The following is a 19,345-nucleotide window of genomic DNA, read 5'->3' as shown; positions in this document are numbered from 1 at the left end:
GCTGAAGCAGCTGATGACAGCCCAAACAGCAGGAGAAGACTCCTGCCTGCCAATTAACGCTGCTCTGGTGTTAATTTGCCACCTTCTAAGGTTGTCAGAAGGGGGAGGAATAAAAGGATGAGGCTAAAGGAGAGATGGTAAGGTTCTGGCTCATCCCTTGGCTATGCAGATGTTGCTGGGCTTTGCAGGGGCAGAGGGAAGCAAGGGGGACTGGTGGCAAACCCCACCACCCACGAGCCTGGAGTGTGAAGGGAACAATGATTAGTTTGTGGGTTTGTGTTGGCAGAGCAGCTCCAGGGCAGGGCACTGCCAGACCAGGGGATGCTGGTTTCCCAGGGATCACATCCCACCATCTGCTGGGTTGGTCGGGAGAGCAAGTGGCAAACCCACGCGTGCCCAGGAGCATCTCTGGTACCTGTGGTGAAACCATGTTGTAAGGAAGAAGCCAGCACAGCCCCACGCTGGGATGGAGAGGTCTGCAGACAGCCTCCCTCCCCCAGAAATGCTGTCAAACAGCAGAGCAGATCTGTTGGCAGCTGCCTGGTGGTTCTGTGCAGCTCAGGGAGCCAGAGGAGCCCTGGGCAAAATGCTCAGCATGACGCCTCCTGCCAAGCCAAACGTGTGATTGCCACTTCTTGCCCATCCTGCAGCCCAAACCAAGAGACCGTGGGATTTCAAGCAAGATCTGCACCACTGTGCTGTTTGCGTGCAAAGAAAGAGAGTACCTGCCAGTGAAGCCCGTTACCCTTCCCAGCCCTCCCTCCTTCCCCAGAATGTTTTATTCCCTGTGCATCACAAGTTCTCCCAGGCTGGCACATGTTTGTCCAGTCAGCAATAGGACAAGGGGGCACGATGGGCTCAAGCTCTGCCAGGGGAAATTTAAGTTGGAAATCAGAAAAATCTTCTTTGCAGAGAGAGTGCTCAGGGATTGGAATGGGCTGCCCAGAGAGGGGGTGGATTCCCCATCCCTGGAGGTTTTTAAGGTGAGATTGGCCGTGGCACTGAGTGCCATGATCTGGTAAAGGGACTGGAGTTGGACCAAGGGTTGGACTTGATGATCTCGAAGGTCTTTTCTAACCCAATTGATTCTGTGATTCCATGAGAGGGTAAACAGAGGCAGGTTGGAGCAATGATGCAGACTTAGCCCCAAAGCCTCTCTCCACCCTGGCTCATCATGGAAAAACTGTACTGGCTGTTTCAGCATAGCCTGATGTAGAGATGCCCTTGGCCAGGAGGGTAAAGCCACCACCTCATGGCACACAGGGCTGGAGGGTCAGCCAACACTGAGGAAAAAGGGTGAAAACTGCAGGGGGAAAGGGTGTAGGTTTGACAGGTGGAGCTGTTTGGTTCAGGTGTAGCCCATCACTGGCTGTGTCAGGGGCAGGAGATGGAGGTGGGGCAGCCCCCACCTGAGAGCCCTGAGCTCCCTTTCTGGGGAGAGCTCTGCAGATAAGCCCATCCTGCTGCTGGGGATGACACATCTCAGCCTCTCTCGGCCTCCTTTTCCCTGGCAGAGCTGCTAAATAAATGTGTCCAGAGGGAACCAAAGTGTCTGCAGAGGAGCAAGTGAGGAGCTCAGCTTGTTATTTAAAGGTGGTTTTCTGGTTTTCATGTTGCAGAGAATTTCATATGAAGACAGAGCCCAGGTAAGGATAAACCCAAACACACCAATTTTTAAAACCCAATGGGTCTGATGCTGAATTTCTGGTCCAGGATGGCACACTGGCTATTTATATCCCAAGGCCAGAACCTGCTGGTGCTGTGCAGCAGGGACTCCCCAGACAGCTCCTCTGCCATTGGTGTTCTTCTTTACACGGGAAAACACTGCAAGGTAATCAAATGCTGACCTCCAGTTATTAACCTCATCCTCTTAATCACCTCCATTGAGTGCCTTAATTGCTGAACAGGGAGGGGAGGACCTGTTTGCTTCCACCCGAGATTCCCATGCAGCCTGGCAGTCCCCTCCTGGGGCATCTACACTGCTCCTGCTGCTGCTGCTCTTCCTTTAACTCACATTCAGCCCCCACCAAAAAAGGTGGAAGTGGTTTTCTCCCAAAATACAGCATTTTAGCAGCAAAATTCAAGGAACCACCCCGTCTTTTCCTCCACTGAGTTAAAGAGGGGGTGCAGCCCCACAGTGTTGGGGGACCATTGTCTACTAGTTCCTATACTGCCCAGTGGGGTGCTTTGCTGGAAAGGTGCTGTGCCAGCTGCCAGGCTTGGAATGCCATGCACAGCCTCATTCTTGATGGGAATTGGCAATTTTGACCAAACTTGATGCTTTTGGGCAATAGTCGATTAATCTTGGTGGGGGTGGGTCTGTGGAGAGAGTGCAGTCTCAAGGGCAACTGCTGAGGGTGCAGAGTTGATGGCACATCCCTCCAGCTGTCTGCCTCTCCCTTTCCCTCTTTTTTAATTTTTGCATTAAATTAAACAGCCTTAATCCACTTCTGTCCTTGCACACCTGCCTGTCTCTGGATCCAGCACCAAAACAGCGAAGCCCAGGGTTTATCCTTCAATGTGTGGAAGCTGCCCCACAAATGCTTTTTTTACAGAGGCTCCTTGAGATGCTGCCAGTTGTCCCAACAGCTCTTGCATTCATGTGCAGGTGGGTTTAAAAGGTCAGACTGGTTCAGGGTACTGAAAAACATGGTAGGAAATGCTCTGTCTGGAGAAGACAGAGGGTGGAGCTGAGAAATCCTAGCCTGTCACATGGCCCATGTGATGATGGGGAGAAGAATCATAGATTGGTTTGGGTTGGAAGAGACCTCAAAGCTCATCTGGTTCCAAAACCCCTTGCCAGGGGCAGGGACACCTTCCACTATCCCAGGTTGCTCCAAGCCCTGTCCAGCCTGGCCTTGGACACTTCCAGGGATGGGGCAGCCACAGCTTCTCTGGGCAACTAAGAAGTGATGTGATGGCCCAGGAAGATGTATAGCAGAAGCCAAAATAGCCTTACTAGCTGGGAAGGCTCCTGGCAGCCCTGCCTGCTCCGGAGTATTGCCAGCCTTCCTATACCCTCCTCATCCCTGGGCTGTCATCTCCTGGCTTCCCCTGGGGAGCTGAGATGATGGCTTTGACTTCCCATTTCCTCCTGGAGTGTTTAATTGCCTGATTTTTTTTTCCTTTAGGACTGGGAGGCAAGGGAGGAAAGGTGGGCAAAGGAAGACAGATGTGTGGAGAAGAGACATCCAGGTGACAGATTGAGGGATGCAATAACCACAATACCCAGGCTGATGGATTGATAGATTAGACAGGGAATATAAATAGCATGTGTGGTTTATCTATCCGTGTTTTATTTTCCTCTCACCTATCTCTTTATCTCTCCTGGTATTATTTTACTCATGTTTATCTCTTTATCTGCCCAGCCTGAGGATGGAGGAGAGGCGAGTGACAGAAGCAGGATGGATGAGTTTGGGTTACCACCATTTTTGCAGCATCCAAGCAGGCAAGTTTTGCCAGCTGGGGAGGATTAGGAAGCAGGCTCATATCTGCACACTGCTACACTTTTCCCCACTCGTCTCCTTTTCCCTGCACCATCTCCTCTGTCCATACCCCCTGCTCTGGGGATGCTGTGGGTCAGAGCATTGGCTCCTTCCTCTCCCTAGCTCATCCTCAGCCAAGGAATGAGGGCATCCAGTGAAGCAGAGCTCTGCTTGTCTGGGTACCCAGCGTTCCCATCTGACAGCCGGGCAGCTCCACTGCTTGATATTCCACTCAGGCACTGAGCACGGCAGCGGCAGCAGCACCGGGAAGGAGGGAGGGAGGGAAGGAGGGAGGGGAGCCTCACAGCATGGGAAAAGCCAGGGCCAGGGATGACAGGAACTGTTCTGTTCTTTTCTTTCTTTTCTTTTTTTTTTTTTATCTCAGTGGGTTTTGGTTGCTCTGTTGCTCAAAAAAGGCATTTTTAAAAAAAATATATTAAACAGATACATTTTACTAAGATGTCTCTTGGCTGGAGCCACTGACAAGAAATGACACTCCCCAAATAAATAGGCTTAAAAAAACCCCTCCCAAACAAACCAAATAAATAAATAAAACTTTTTTTTTTCTTTTCTCTTTCTTTTGCTTTAGGGTTGTTTCTGTGGGTTTTTTTGTTGGGAATTGTGGCCCAGAGGTCTCCGCTGGTGTCCATGATGGCAATGTCCACGGTGCAAGTGCCAGGTCCTTCCTACACAAGGAAAGATGATGCCTTGGTATCTCAGCAGAGGCTTGTGGAGAGGCCTGAGGGGAGATCTGCTGGATCTCAAGGCCCTGTGCTGTGGACCCCCACCAGCACCTGTCTGGCTGCAGGATGGATCATGGGGGATGTGGAAGAGAAGGCGCCAGTAGAAACCTCTTAAAAAGACTACAAAAGTTGGGATGGTGAGGAGGGCACCACCGACAGATGCTCACGGTGGGTTGGGCACCTGCTCCGGCAGGACCAGTGGCTGCCCCTGGGCCATCAGCACATCTCCCCAGCCATGGTGGCTGTGCTGGCATCATCCCCACACTCAGAGCCAGACTGCACTGCAGGAGCCATCCCTCCTCCATGGTCCCCTGGCATCCTCCATCCGCTGGAGCCCTGTGTCTCTTTGGCCAGTCGCTGGGTGTACCCTGGAAGCACACGGTTGGCACTAAGGTAAGGCCTTGATTTGAATTTTTTAGGGTGGTTATTTCCCCCCCTTCCCCAGGAAGTCCTTTCTCCCAGCCTCCTGGCTCTGAGGTCTGAGTGCTCCCAGCTGTTAGCTGCACAGCTTGCCTGTCTCCTGCTCCAGCGTGTTGGGCAGCTTGGCATTGAAGGCTCTCAGGGAGGACTGGATCCTTGCCACCTCATTGTTGGCCAACTTGAGCCGGTGGCGGAGCAAGCAAGTGAAGAGGTCAAGGCGGGTTTTGCCAGGGGGTGACAGCCTGTTCACCCGGTCCCTGATCTCCAGCAGCTGGAGCATGGCCGAGTCCTGGGAGCCCTGCGTGTAGGGGTAGTCCAGCTGGAGGATCAGGTCACGGATAGCATCTGCCTCAAAGGGCAGGCTGTAGCCAAAGACTTGCAAGCTGTTGATTTTCATGTACCCCAGGTTCTTGGAGGGATCCGACATCTCCAAGGGTTCATAGTAGATTGTCTCGTTGGAGCTGTCATCCAGAGACTTGATGCGGCTCCGCAAGTAGACGTGCACCGTTTCAAAGAAGGTCTTCCACTTGTTGCCCAGGGTGAGCGTCCAGTTTTGGCACTGGGCAGAGGCATCTACGTTAGTCCTTTCCCAGTCTGGGAAGCTGCCCTCATTGACAGGCATGAACCAACTCTCTGAGTGGCTCCCCCCAAAGGGGTTGACATAGATGGCCATGACAGGCTCCAGAGTGCTGTTCTTGGTGAGGCAGATCTGCAGGGAGAGGGCCAACATGATGTGAACCAGCCCAGGCTTGTACTTGTTGCTCTTCAGGGTCAAGAGCATGCGCTTCCTCCAGGAGGGGTCAAACCAGCTCCCCAGGCGCATGTCGTTGCTGATGAAGATGGAGTGCACCTCGATGCGGCTGTCCCGTTTCTGCAAGAGGTACTTGAGCTCCAAGTCCTGTAGGTCTGTCTCCAGCCCCAGGTAGTGCTCCAGTGAGTCGGCCACCTCAGGGCGGCAGAAACCCTGGGCGAGCACATAGCCATGGTTGCAGGTCCCACAGCGGGTGCTGTTGTCCTCGGCACAGCTGGCACAGGCTGGCCCCTCGCCCAAGGCACATGGAATGGACCCCTGGCAGGAGGGCTGGTCTGAGGGACAGGTGCAGCTGTGGCTTTCTTCCAGGAAGGTCCCAGGCACGGTGGTCTCGCTGCAGTACAGGAGTGACTGTGCGCGGCTCCACCAGTAAGGGAGGGACCTGATGGAGAGCAGACACAGGAGGAGAGATGCTTCCATGGGACACACCTGACTTTCCCTAGGGATGGAAGAGCTGCCCGCCTTGTGTTCATTTCTGCTCTGCTGGTGGACCCCCATGTACTGAGCCCCATTTTGCACCTCCAGGTTTGACCCCCCTCTTGGAGCCACATCCCAAGGTGTCCCTCCAGCAGGGCAGGAACCCCTCCAGTCCCAGCCACAGGGAGGCAGGCCAAGGGTCTGAGCCCCCCTCAGGGCACTGCACAGCACTGCCAGCTTGGGATGGGGACGCTGGGACACCCCACCTCTGCTGGGACACCCTACCTCTCCTTTGGCAGCTTGAAGCGAGGTTGCCGGTGGCAGCGTTTGCTGAGGTTGAAGAGGCGCCGGATGAGGCGATAGGTTTTCCTGGAGAGCAGCTTCAGGCTGGTGCCCAGCTGTTGGTAGCGATGCTGGACGTCCAGATCCATGGCCCAAAAATGGGAGATGGCCGTCCTGTTCAGGAAACGGTCTGTGGGGAGCCTTTTCACCAGCGCCTGAAATTCCTCTATATGGAGAAGGAGAGGGCATCAGGAGAGCCAGCAGTGAAGGTGGAGCTGAAATCCACCTCCCTCCACCCGAGCTCTGAAGCCTCCACAATGGGATGACTACCCTGGAGCCCCAGAGGGAAGGAGACGCTCGGTGGGGTCTCCCCATCCTCACCTGACTCCTCGAACTGGCCGTGGTGGCTCTCCCAGGCTCGCCAGAGCTGGGCCAGGCTGCTCTCCAGCGCCTGGATGTCGGCCTCGGGGCAGTTGCAGCGGGGGAAGGAGGGCTGGCACTGGCAGCGACAGTCGCTCCGGCGGCACACCAGCTCCCCGGCAGAGCTGCAGGCGATGTAGCTGAGCGCGGCCGCCACGAACCTCTCCCGCAGGTAGGAGGGGAGCACCGTCTGCAGCCCTGCGAGTGAGGCAGCCCCGAGAGCGTCAGGGCACACGCAGAGCCCCTCAAACACCTCCCGGGCGAGGAGGGCAGGAGCCTTCCCGCTCCCCGGGCTCCCACCCTCGCACGATTATCATATCAATTTGCTGTGGAGCCACTTGTCTGGGCTCTGCATCGATCCTGGCTCCTCTTGGCAGACAAGCAACAACCTCATCCTGCCCAGCTTTCATTACTTTCATCCCCCTCTCCTCCTCAGACCTCAAATTAAAAGCAGCATCTTGTACCAGCATCCTCCCCTGCAACCCCCTGTGCACCCACAAGCATCCCGTGGTGGCCCTTGTCCGTCCCCATGTCCCCACCAGCATACCGTGGTGGCCCTTGTCCGTCCCCACCAGCCCGGTCCTACCTTGGAGCTGCACTTTGTTCTCAGGGCTCTGCACCAGGACGGAGCTCACCGAGTCCAGGTTGTCGTAGTTGCTGCAGCCGAGTGGCCCTGTCCGTGTTTCGGTCACCTAAAAGGGGGATGTGCAGGTGGTCAGGGACACAGGAGGGGGCCCAGGGCACGTGCTACCCCACTGAGAGTGCTGCAGACAGCCCCTGGCCAGGCTGGCCATGCCCAGGCAAGGCAATGTTTCGATAGGAGAACTAATTACTTGCTAATTGGCTCTTTGACAGGCGGCAACCCTGCTTGCAGCCCGCTGAAAAATGTGCCTTTATTAGCGTGCCCAATTTCCCATAAATAATGGCAATGTGTTAACTTTGCCTGCTCTCCCCTATGCGGTGATGCTGTTTGAGGGTCTCAGCCAGCTCTGAGGGGCCCAGGGCTGCCGTCTCCCCGCTCTGCCCCCTCCCTCCCCCGCTCGCCCGCCCACCTTGATGGCAGCCGTGGCGATCTGGATGTGGTGGAGCCGGCGGAGTGTGCTCTCTCTGTCGATGAAGTAGGAGGCTGCCAGCTGGTGCAGGGTCTCCAGCGAGACCCCCGAGCTGTTCCCAGCCCCCCCGGCAGGCTCTGCCCTCCGGCTCAGCTTGCGCTTGTCCACAAAAATGGTCAGGGACTCCTCTCCTGGGGGGACAAGCAATGCTTTTGGGAGGCTGCTGGGGTCTCCCCGTTCACATTCTTGGCCATATTTCTCCTGCAGTGTTTATCGTCCCACTCTCCCTCCTTGGCACGCTCCTTGTGCCAGGGAAGCGAGTTGGCTGGAGGACCCCCTAGCACTCACCTCCCAGCGTGGCAGCCAGCAGGAAATGCGTCCCATACTTCTTGATGAGGCTGTCGGTGATTTGCTGGAGGCTGGGCCGGCGTCCCAGCAGTCGGATGTTGCGGATGAATTCGGGGGCCAGGGGAAGAGGTAGGCTGAAGAAGTCTTTCCTCTCCAAGGCCAAATTATTCACCTTCCAACGAGCAAACTCCCTGCAGGAGGAGAGCAGCAGTGCGGAGAAGGTTTGAAGCGGCTCTGGCCATGCCATGTGCATGTTCTCCCTTCTTATGTCCCCAGTTTCCACCTCAGGACAGGTGATCAGTAGTGGGAAAACTCCTGTCAGGAACATTCTGACCTCCCCGTGGGAGGTGAAGGATCTGCTTCCTGCTCGCCAGCTATGGATCCAGCCAGGACAAAAGTGCTGTCCCTCCCTAAGCCATTGATGGTGATAACGAGCTACAAGCAGCGGAGATGCCCGATATTGATCAATGCAGCACCTCCGGCAGACATTAATCACCGCCCAGGGCAGGGCTGGACTCTCTTCCAGCCGGCTGGGCTGGATGGGTCTCATCCATCCTCCAGCCCCATGCCTATGGATCCAGATGAAAATCACACATCTGGGGCTATCACGGTGTGAAGTGTAGGCAGTGTTTTGTAGGAAGCTGGAGGTGTGGGGATGCGGTGGGGTGGGGATGGGTCCCCTGGTAGCCTCAGACGCTGTGCATGTGTCCCCTGCCTCGCCTGGCCCCAGGGAGGAGCCGCCAGCCTGTCACTGCCTCCGACAACTGATAGCCCTGTAAACAACTGGAGGCAAATTTCAGCCTAATCTTCGGCATTTTGCTCTAATTAAAACCAGGCGGTGGCTTTCAGACAGTTTAATTAGGGCTGGTTGGGAAAGGAAGGAGAGGGAGGGGTGGATGAGTGCAAAGCAGCCGGTGGGCTTGGTGGATGACAGGCTGCCTCCCATCATGGCTTTGGGCCCAGAAAAGTGGGATGCTGCCTCTCCCCTTCTTGCAGGCACATTCCCTGAGGACTGGGGTACCAGTTTCCCCCATCCCATCCCACCGGCAAAGCAAGCCCCGAAGGCTGATAGCAGCCACTCAGAGGAGGTGTGAGCCAGCTGCTGTCCCTCCAGGTCCTCCTTCGCAGCACCACCGTCACCAGCAGCATCCCCGGAGGATATGGGTCCCTCGGCATGGCAGTGTCAGCACACAGGAATGGGGAGAGAAGCTCTCTGGGGTGCCAGGCTGCATAACAAGGCTCCCATCCTGGCGCCCACGTCAGCATTCCTGGGAGACAACGGCCAGGCTTTGCTCCACTGCTGCAAACCCCCGGGGCTCAGCACCAGCGAGGAGAGGAAAGGAAAAGGGCTCATGAGGAGACAACAGCCCCAATAAGGTCCTGGAGGTGGTGAATGGGTTTCTCATGGTGCCTGTCATGGAGTGACCCTTTACTGCAGTCAGTGGAGCCCACTGGTGCCAAGTGTGGTTCTCTGCTTGCAAGAAACCCCCTCCAGTCTTGGCCCACACATACTGCACCCCATTGCAGCAGTCCAGGGGGTGATGGCACTGGGGACATGCCAGAGGGTCAGTCAGGGTGGCTTTTCATGATCCCCAGCTGCATCCCAGTCCCCAATGACTGCCAGTCCAGGCAGGCTCAGTAATTTGGCACAGAGATGTCTTTGTGCATGGCAAAAGGACAAAGGGGCTGGAGTGCACGCTGCCTCCTCTGCTCTCCCCAGTTTCCACCTCAGGGCAGATCAGTAGGTGGAGGATGTCCAAAGGGGCTGGTGTGTGCATGAGACCCACTCAGCTCAGTGGGCTCGGTGCCTCCTGCCATAGGGGCTGATTACATCTCAACCTGTGCACCAAATCCTTCCTGGCTTAGGGCAAATCCTGCCTGGAGCCCAGCCTGGAGGGCTGCCGTTAAATTCCCTGGGAAAGCAGCATCTCATATCCACCCACCCACTGCCAACGGGCAGCCTCCTTCCGCACACTGGGGCCTGCTCATGTGGATTAGGGAGGGTCCCCCTCTGCTCCGCCGTGCCCCCTGCAGCCCCACGCCCCACATCTCCCTCTCAAAGTGCCCATGGCCTCTCACCTGTAGATCCTGTACCTGGTGGTGAAACCCTGCCGGTAGCGCTCCATGAAGTCCACGTACTCCTGGGCTCGGTAGAAGGGTCCCCGGTCGGTGAGGAGCCAGTCGAGGGGTGGCCGGCCGGAAGGAGAGGAGGATGAGGAGGAAGAGGAAGGGGTGGAGGGGGCAGCATGCTGCTGGGGCACTGCACTGCCCGCCCCGCCGGCCACCCCCCAGCGCCAGCACGCGCTCAGGGCCAGCAGGGCCAGTGGCCACGGCAGCATCGGCGGGGGCCCGTCAGCGCGTGGCAGGTCCTGCCGCCCCATCCTGCTGCTGCCCGGCCGGATTCTTCATTCTCTCACCCCGCAGTGACCCTCCGGGACAGCTCTGCCCTGCAACATGGAACAGGGAAGCTCATGAGGACAGCGGCATGGGCATAAAGCAGGAGCAACCACAAGCATTGGAACAAGGCTGGTGAAGGGACTGGAGCACAAGTGCTGTGGGGAGAGGCTGAGGGAGCTGGGGGTGTTTAGCCTGGAGAAGAGGAGGCTCAGAGGTGACCTCAGCACTGTCTGGAACTGCCTGAAGGGAAGTTCTGGCCAGGTGGGGGTTGGTCTCTTCTCCCAGGCACTCAGCAATAGGACAAGGGGGCACGATGGGCTCAAGCTCTGCCAGGGGAAATTGAAGTTGGAGAGCAGAAAAAACTTCTTTGCAGAGAGAGTGCTCAGGCATTGGAATGGGCTGCCCAGAGAGGGGGTGGATTCCCCATCCTTGGAGGTTTTTCAACTGAGCTTGGCCGTGGCACTGAGTGCCATGATCTGGTAAAGGGACTGGAGCTGGACCAAGGGTTGGACTTGATGATCTCGGAGGTATTTTCCAACCCAATCCATTCTATGATTCTAGGAATGCCTGCTGGAGTCCTGCTGTGCTCCAGGGAGAGCCGCGTGTCACACATGGAATGGTCAAGTCGCAGGAGGTAAGAGCTTATGGGGTGTTGGCTGCTGCTGAAGTTAAATTAAGTCCTCCCTAATGCTTGTTTGAGGAATTTCTGGCTTTTTCTTTATGTTTTTTCTGGCACACATCAGCCCATCAAGCCACGTTTGCTGCTTTGGGGTGCCTGTGGGGCAGGGACAGCGGACTGGCTGTACTCTGGTTTTTGGGGTGCCTGTTATGAGCAGTGCAGCTCCTTTCAGGGGGCCTAAAAATGAATAAGTGTGGGAACTGGGAAAATCAGCTTCTCCAGGTATGGATTGAACCATGTGTGGTTGATGTTAGACTTTTTTTTGTGTCCTGAGATGGATGGACGGATGCATGGACGGACAGATGTCCACCACAAGGTTGGCAATGGTGTTTTGAGTGCAAATGATGTTTATCTCAAACCAAGGGCTTTCCTCTTTCATAGCCCAACATGGCAGTATCTGCAGGACTAAAGATGGAGTTTTTCTAGAGGCAGCAGCCACAGGGCCAGAGCCTGAATTTGCAAATGAGGGTGGGAGATGGGGATCTGAAAGGTCTTGCCAAACCAGTGTGAGGCAAGGTGTGCTGTCAGGCAGCAAGAACTGTTTGCCTAAAAACAGGGACCCCATCCCTGCAGTGCTTCTTATTCCAGGAAGGTGGCCAGTGGGGGCCTGGAGCCCAAGCACTTGCTCCTGCTGAGTGCACACCAACCCCATGTTCTCCCAAACAGGGCTTTGCTGGATGAATCATCACGCTTAAACATGTAATAATACGTTTTTAAATTTTTTTTTTCCTCCCTCTCTTCTATTTTTAAACCCTTAAGGGTGCCCTTTGATTACACTTTCTCAGCTTCTCGCTCAGCCCTCAAGGCTGGGGCCCTGTGAATTTTAAACAAAAGCTGAGATTTTCGCATCACCAGGTTGGGGTGCTGGGGCAGTGAGGCAGGCAGGAATGGGCAGAGCAGCAGGCAGGGCTTCTTCTGTCCCCCCACACTATCTTCACATGTCACCAGGCAGTCACATAACACCCTGGCTGTTGCCTCCTGCTCCTGGCATGTGGAGTCCCCCATGGCCATGACATGGCCAAATCCTGGCCCAAGAAAACAGGACCCCATGCTGGGGTGGGACACAGGCAATGCCAAGTTGGTTTTCTCACTCTGTGCCACAAGTGTTGCAGGGGGCATCTGTCACCCCCAAAACGTGGAAGGATGTGGCAGCTCACAGAGCTGCTCGTGTGCTGTCACGTGTGGGTGATGGCTGAGCAGCTGAGGCACTTTGGCTGCTCTGTAATCCTTTCTGCCTGCTTCCCTGCCTGCAACCAGAGCTGGCCCAGGGGGAAAGCAGGCAGCTGGGATGCAGTGTCTGTCTGAAGCAGACATGCACCTCGCTCCCCTCTCCTCAGAATATCTGCTGGTGGTGTTAAAATTGATGTGGCCTGGAGACCAACGGGGCACTCAAGGTTCAGGATTAAAACCCCCTGTCTTTCTGCTGCCATGGGTCCTGCTGCTCCACTGATCTGGGAGGAGCTGCTATGCCCAGGAAGGAATGGGGGGAGCCATAGTCTGGAAGCAAACCCTGTGGATGTGTTAGATGCTGACCATGGGCTAAACCCTCTGCGATTTCATCCCTTTCCCACATTGCAGGGAGGAAAGCAGCACTCTGGCTCTTAGCTGAGAAGCCAAGGCAAAAGCATCCTTGAACAGCATCTTTCTAAACCCTGCCAAAGGAAACACACTGCTTGTAGCATTAAATATGGCTGTGACAGCAAAACACCTTGTTTAAATATCTGGTGCACTGGGAGCCTGCCTGTTGCCCCACAAACAGGCTTAGCACAGCTGATCTCCTCATCCCTTGCCACCATCCATGCATTTTAGATGGCTCCTGACACCTCCAGCTGAGGTGGGGCTGGGCAGGGGCTGCTCCCTGGCTGGGTTACTCTCCCCTCTTCCTCCACCTGGGTCTGTACAGCCAAGGGAATGCTTTTCCACAGGTCCATGGGATATTGGCCTCATGCATCATCACTTCACACCACTACAGACTGGTATGGATGGTCTTGCACCAGTCACTCTGCTGCCCTCCCAGAGGCTTTCCTGGTATAAATCAGGACATGGCACTATCCTTCCTTTGAGTCAAAGCACAGAGGGGATTGGGGGGCCACACCAGGTGGAACACTGCCTTTTCCAGCAAACCAGCCTGGGTGTTAACAGCTTCCCACCAGCCCCTTGCCACCACCACCATCCTGGGTGCCTTCCCCAGATGGGGCTCCCCACTCTGTCCTTCCCCTCCAAACCCCTCTTCCACCAAGTGCTTGCAAAGGCAGGAAACATCTGGGTGAACATTGTGGGGATGGATATTATGGATAGAGACACTTTGGGCCGCCTCTTCCCTTAGGCTGTGGTCCCTAGACCACATTTCAGCCTGTTCCAATGCCTTTCCCGGGGAACTTGTTCTGCAATTCAAGGCTGAGTAGGTTGTGTTTCCTTGTGGAAGCTTCACGTTGTACTACAGAACAATAAAAATAGTCAGGACTGGGTATTTTCAGCACTTGACTAGGACAAACTGGTGCAAAACCAGTGAAGGTGCCCTCTTGGTATGGAAGCAAAGTTTCCAGCTGTGATAAGGAAGCTTTTATTTACACCTCCCTCTTATTTACACTGTGTTTGCCTGCCCCTCCAAGGAGGGTTCCTGCTTGGGGTCAGGCTCTGACGCACGCCAGCATCCTTGCCAATAGGAACTTGAAGCCCCAAGTCAGGCAGAAATGGTCAAGGAGAGCCTGCACAGGGGCTGTGCTGAGCTACCCAGCAGCAGCTTTACCCCAAGGAGCAGCTTTTCTGCAACCCTGTTAGCTGGGCTACTTTATTTCCTATCAATCAGGGGTTATAGAAAATGAGTGTGTGCAGATATTGCCATAGCTCTGCATAGTCCTTAGTCCATACAGCTGGGGCAGGGCTGGCTCTGGTTTTGCTGAGGGGCTCCACCCCTGTGGGGTTGGGGCAGTGCTTTTCGGGGTGCACCTCCACATGCTCACACAGAGTCCTCCTGGGATGCTGGGGAGAGTAAAGCTCTTTAAAAACAAGTAACCCTCTTGACCTTACTACAAGAGCTGGAAATAACTTTCTAATCACTTTTCCTTGATCCAAAAGAATGAAGATTTGATGAGAAGCATCTGACTACTCTTTTTTTTCCCCTTTGATTTAGGGTTTTGCATCACAAAAGTTGGAAAACTTCCAGCTTGTTAATTTTTTTTTCTCTTCTTCCCCCTTCTATAAAAACTCCAAAGCGACGGAAGGAGAGTGCAAATGCAAATATTCTTGGCAAATTTTCCCAGGACCACAACCTCCTTTCTGGCCAAGTCCTCCTGAGCTTTTTGCAGCCCTTGGTGTCCCTGTTGCCTGCAGCAGAACACCCTGGTGTCCCTCCAGTGGGGGCTGATGCATGGCCCAGACTGTCACTCACAAGCTGCATCTTAAAAATAACTCGTGGCAAAAATAACTGGAGCCCCCCAAACGCTGGAGATGGCAATGGGGTCACTTCTGTGGTGGGTGTTTTCATCCAAAATGGCTCAAGAGACCAAAGCAATGGTGTGAGGTGTGGATGGGGATGGCCAGGTGAGCTGCAAAAGCCTCTCTGATGCCCTTGGAGCTGACGTGACAGCAGCAACATTCTCAGCATAACAGTGGAGTTATGCTGAGGTCCTGCTTGCTTCCATGCCCACGGCATCTCCAGAGCCACGTGCTCCACCACTAATCAGGCTGAGCTCGATAATTAAGACGTTAGCTAATTGTTAGGGACATTAGCATTGATTTCTGCCCTTTCATGCTGCAGGAGCAGATCTAGAGATAGAGAAACTGGGAATCATGCAGTGGGGATAGGCAGCAGTGGTATTTGCCAGGTGCCATGGGGAAGGAAGCACAGGAAGATTCCAGATGGACTGTGGAACTACCCCCTTACATGCTGAGCTGAATCCCCGGGCAAAAGCAAACCCCAGCATCTGTGCCAGGCACATGACACCTTTTGGTGGCAGAGCTGTGGGATGTGCCCAGTTACAGGGGCACAGTGGGAGCAAAGGTGCATCTGTGTGGGAGTGACAGGGAGCGGTCTCGAGCTCCCTGGGGATGCCTTTTAGTGGGAATGAACGTCAAACCTGGTGACTGAGTCACCTTCTCATTAAACGTAGGAAAGCTTAATCAAATTAGGGCCACTTAAGAGAGTCTGGGCAAAGGTTAAGTGCAGTTTAGTTTCTGAAGTGGATTGACTCGGCTGAGCCTTGTCTATGAATTTGCACAGGCACCCAGGGCACCTTTTGCTCTGCTGCTTTCACTCTCTGGGACACACAGTCCCAAAGGGCTCAGTTTGCCCGGATTCTCCCATTGCTCCAGAGTCACCAGCCTAGCTTGGGGCTTCTTGGGACCCAGCCCCTGCCTCTCCGTGCCTGTGCCGCTGTCTCCTCTGTGTGGTTTGCAAGGAGCTGCATCGCCGGGCTCGCATCCGCACGCTCGCAAGGAAGCGCCAGGGCCTCACTGATCTGCCGGGCTAATTAAGAGAGAGAGCCAGGCACCGCCGGAGCGACAGCAGCACGGTAATCACTGGCAAAGTGGGCACGGCGGGGTGCTGTCAGCAGCCTGGCACCCGGCCCCGGGGACACGGCTCCAGGCGGCGAGCGGGGACAGCCACCTCGGAGCCTCCATCCTGCCGGAGCAGCAGTTAGAACAGGACAAGGGGGCACGGGCTCAAGCTCTGCCAGGGGAAATTGAAGTTGGAGAGCAGAAAAAAATTCTTTCCAGTGAGAGTAATCAGGCACTGGAATGGGCTGCCCAGAGAGGGGGTGGATTCCCCATCCCTGGAGGTTTTTCAGCTGAAATTGGCTGTGGCACTGAGTGCCATGATCTGGTAAAGGGACTGGAGTTGGACCAAGGGTTGGACTTGATGATCTCTGAGGTCTTTTCCAACCCAATCGATTCTATGATGTTGAGGATCAGAGGATCACGGTGGTGGCTGTGAACTCATTCTCCCTGGTCTCTCGCAAACCCCCCTTCACAGTCCGTTTAGTCACTATAGCCAAGGGACTTTAAGTCACTGCGTCCCTCCCAGCTCAGTGAGACTGGTTAGAAAACCTTCAAGACTCGATGACTTGGGTTCCTTTTATTAGCTTTTCTTCACATCCTCAAGAGCAAGACACTTGAAGATGAGAGTAAAGGAAAATAGCAGAAAATCGGGGAGCCAAGGATTTGCATAAGACATCAAATGAGATGAAGCCTGGGCTGCCACCAGGGGAGGCGGCAGCTGCGTGCAGTGTGTCGCACCAGTGCCATGTGTTCTGCCCTCTGGCTTTGCACACCCGAGACTTTCACACCCACGGGCAAAAAGCCTCTTATATAAAGCAATGTCCAAAATACAACTCTCCCCAGCACGGTGACGGCAGCAGCACCAGCTCCGGCTTCCCCCACCTTGTGCTGAGCTCTCAGCCCAAAGCATCCCTGCAGATGGATCGCTGGGGCTGGGGAAGAGCACCCCCACACATGAGGGGCTTTGGGAAAAAGAGCATCCCTGCAGCTTCCTCCCCAGCTCCTTCCCCTCAAGGGACCCTGCAAGAGCAGTACCAGCCTCCGGCAGGAGCTGGAGGCAGGGAAAGGTAAGGACCGTCCCTCCCATCCCTCCCTTGCCTTTGCACCGGTGACAAGTGTCACGGGTGGGCAGTGATGCACAGCAGTAGCTCAGCGTTAACAGCACAGGATAAATAAGGTGCTGGGTGGCTGGTGCTGGGCAGAGAAAGGGAGGGGATCATGGGTGTCAGAGTGGGGCCCCTCCCCTTCCCAGCACCCTGCTGCTCCTCAGGTCTCCAAACTGTCATTGAGCGGCCACCAAAGACGGCTCCGCTTCGGGAAAAGTGCAGGGGCCTCCTTGCAACATCTCGGGAGCTGGCAGGGACCCTCCTGGCTGCTGACAGAGAGGGGACACTGACATCTGCCGGCAAGTCCCACCCGGCCCCGCAGCTCCCAGGCTCGCCCTGCCTGGCCCCGGGACCACAGCGGGGGCACTCTGGGACCCTCCAGAGCAGCGACACGCGGGTCCCCTGGGAAGGGATCGGGTAGGGTGGGCACTACTGCGCCGAGAGATGATGCTCTCCAGTGCTTTAAGGATCCAGAGTTTTGCTGACTACTGAAAAAATGTATGTTTAGGCAAGGGAAGGGAGCCTCGTAGCGGGAACCTCCTGATCCCTGATGCCTGTGCTGTGCTGGTAGGCGAGCGAACACCTCCCGACGGGTCACACGGTGCTCCGGAGAAGGGGGGCCCAGCGGGGATGATAATGGTGGGGAGAACCCCCCCACCGGCTATTGATTTACCGGTGCCCACCGGAGAAATGCGTGTTTAAAAAATTTCAGGGGGCATCTCCTCCGGTCCCTGCGGCAGCGGAGTATCTCACACGGGCATCTCCCACCGAGCAGCGCACGCTGCACTCAGCAGCAGGTCCCAGCACCCCGGGCATCCCGTTATCCCGGCAGTCCACCAGCACCCGCTCCCATCATCCCGGGCATCCCGTTATCCCGGCAGTCCGCCAGCACCCGCTCCCATCATCCCGGGCATCCCGTTATTCCGGCAGTCCGCCAGCACTCAGTCCCACAGGACTGGTCGCAGCTCCCTGCACCTGCCGGGCCCCGCACCGGGGTGCCTCCGCCTGGGAAAGCCTCGGTGCCTTCCCCGACACCCGACAACATCGAGGAGACCGCGTAGCGATGCTGGAGCGGGGACACAACTTGACCAAGGTCACCGAACGATCCGGCGGCGGGACTCGGGACTCGGCTGTGCGTGGCCGCGGCTCTCCCGCACCGCTCCGTCCCCACCCCACCACCGGTGGGGTCCCCACGCCGGCTCACTGCGTCCCCCAACTCCTCCCCGCGACCCGCAGACTCACCCCAGGCTCCGGCTCAGCGCCGGCGGGGCACCGGCCGCCTCTCCGTCCCGTCCCGCTCCGCCTCAGCGGCCCCGGGCGCTGCCCCGCCGCCGCCGCCTCCCGGCCGCCCCATCGCCGGGCGGATAGGCGGCCCCGGGCAGCGCCGCCGCCACCATCCCGCGATCGCGACAGTCGCGACAGTGGCGCTGCCGGTGCCGCGGTCCCGCCGCGCTCCGCGGGCGCCGCCGCCGCACCGCCCGTAATATATGCAGCGGCCGCAGCCAATCAGGAGCGCCGTCGGCCTCCTCGCGCCTTCCCATTGGCCGGGCGGGGCGGCACGAGGCGGGGCGGGGCGGGGCGGCGCGAGACGGGGCGGGGCGGGCGGGCCATGAGGGGCAGCCCCGACCGTGAGGGGGTTTAGTGGGTCATGGAGTGGCCTGGGTGGGAAGGCACCTTAAAGGTCACCCAGTGCCACCCCCTGCCATGGACAGGGACACCTTCCACCAGCCCAGGGTGCTCCAAGCCCTGTCCTACCTGGCCTCGAACACTTGCAGGGTAAAGTTTCTCTGGGCAACCTCATGCGTTGGTCGTTCCTGGTGGTCGGCAGGAAGGCCATTGGTGGCACCAGGTTTACTATTTTTGGCTGGGTTTTTTTTTCATATATGTTTTATTTATCTATCTGTATTCCTCAAACCTCCCACTAAACCCCTTCTCTTCATGCAGTGTTAGACATTCCAGTGGCACCGCTCCTGGAGATGCACCCCATTTCCAAAAGTGGGGACTGAAGAGACCTCCTTGAAGACACCTTCTGAATAATGCAATTACACCTTTTTTAAAAATAAAATAACTCCTTTAATGAGTTTGTGTTCCCTGGTGAAAAGGGGAGAGCAGCAAAAGGGCCTGGCAAAGGACACCCAAAGGGTGCTCCCCAAAATAGGACTCTGTGCTTCCCCCCAAAAAGGACCATGTCCTGCAAAACACCGTTGCTCATTTTCTTGTATTTTTTCCTGATTTTTTCCCCCATTTTTCCTGGTTTTGCCTGATTTTCCCCATTTTTTCTTTTTTTTTTTTTTCCCCGATTTTTCCTTGTTTTTCCTGATTTTTCCTTGTTTTTCCTGATTTTTCCTTGTTTTTCCTGGCAGCTGCAGGCGGTTGGTGCTGAAGTGGGACAGTGCTGCTGAAACACACCTCAGTACATCTCACTGCCTTAGCTCTGATTGTCCAACACAGGTAATTTCTGGTGAGAACAGTTTTGCCTTTCCAAAATATCATTCAAGTTATAAATATGGGGGTGTCATAAATCAGTCTGGGGAAAAGCACCTGCTGTGGCTCCTGTGCTTGGGGGTGTGGGAGCTGTCCCTGTGGACTGACCCTGGGACATGTTAAGCTTCACAGCTGGTAGGGGGCACGGGCTCAAGCTCTGCCAGGGGAAATTGAAGCTGGAGAGCAGAAAAAACTTCTTTG

General features: G+C 55.9%; 1 protein-coding gene across 1 annotated transcript; it reads right to left on the bottom strand.

Annotated features, from left to right (window-relative positions):
- Positions 1-3,773: 3,773 nt before the first annotated feature.
- Positions 3,774-18,105, bottom strand: BRINP2 (BMP/retinoic acid inducible neural specific 2). The gene is made up of 8 exons (XM_071564891.1): positions 17,903-18,105; positions 10,058-10,425; positions 7,979-8,169; positions 7,631-7,821; positions 7,165-7,270; positions 6,540-6,776; positions 6,162-6,384; positions 3,774-5,841 (listed from the first exon to the last, which is right to left on the bottom strand). The coding sequence occupies exons 2-8, from the start codon at positions 10,357-10,359 to the stop codon at positions 4,725-4,727; spliced, it is 2,367 nt and encodes a 788-aa protein (XP_071420992.1). The 5' UTR covers positions 10,360-10,425; positions 17,903-18,105; the 3' UTR covers positions 3,774-4,724.
- Positions 18,106-19,345: the final 1,240 nt, after the last annotated feature.

Source organism: Pithys albifrons, chromosome 10 (assembly GCF_047495875.1).
Source record: "Pithys albifrons albifrons isolate INPA30051 chromosome 10, PitAlb_v1, whole genome shotgun sequence".
Lineage (NCBI taxonomy): Eukaryota > Metazoa > Chordata > Aves > Passeriformes > Thamnophilidae > Pithys > Pithys albifrons.
Note: the sequence above shows the minus strand (reverse complement) of the source record. Positions and strands in the feature narration are given on the sequence as shown.

What these genes read in the sequence shown, in the direction of transcription:
- BRINP2 (XM_071564891.1), bottom strand. Translation starts at nt 10,359, where the DNA reads ATGGGGCGGCAGGACCTGCCACGCGCTGACGGGCCCCCGCCGATGCTG. An exon ending in CGGCCAGTTCGAGGAGTCAG is followed by an intron (nt 6,385 to 6,539) that starts GTGAGGATGGGG and finishes TTCTCCATATAG; the next exon opens with AGGAATTTCAGGCGCTGGTG. An exon ending in TTCAAGCTGCCAAAGGAGAG is followed by an intron (nt 5,842 to 6,161) that starts GTAGGGTGTCCC and finishes GCTCTCCATCAG; the next exon opens with GTCCCTCCCTTACTGGTGGA.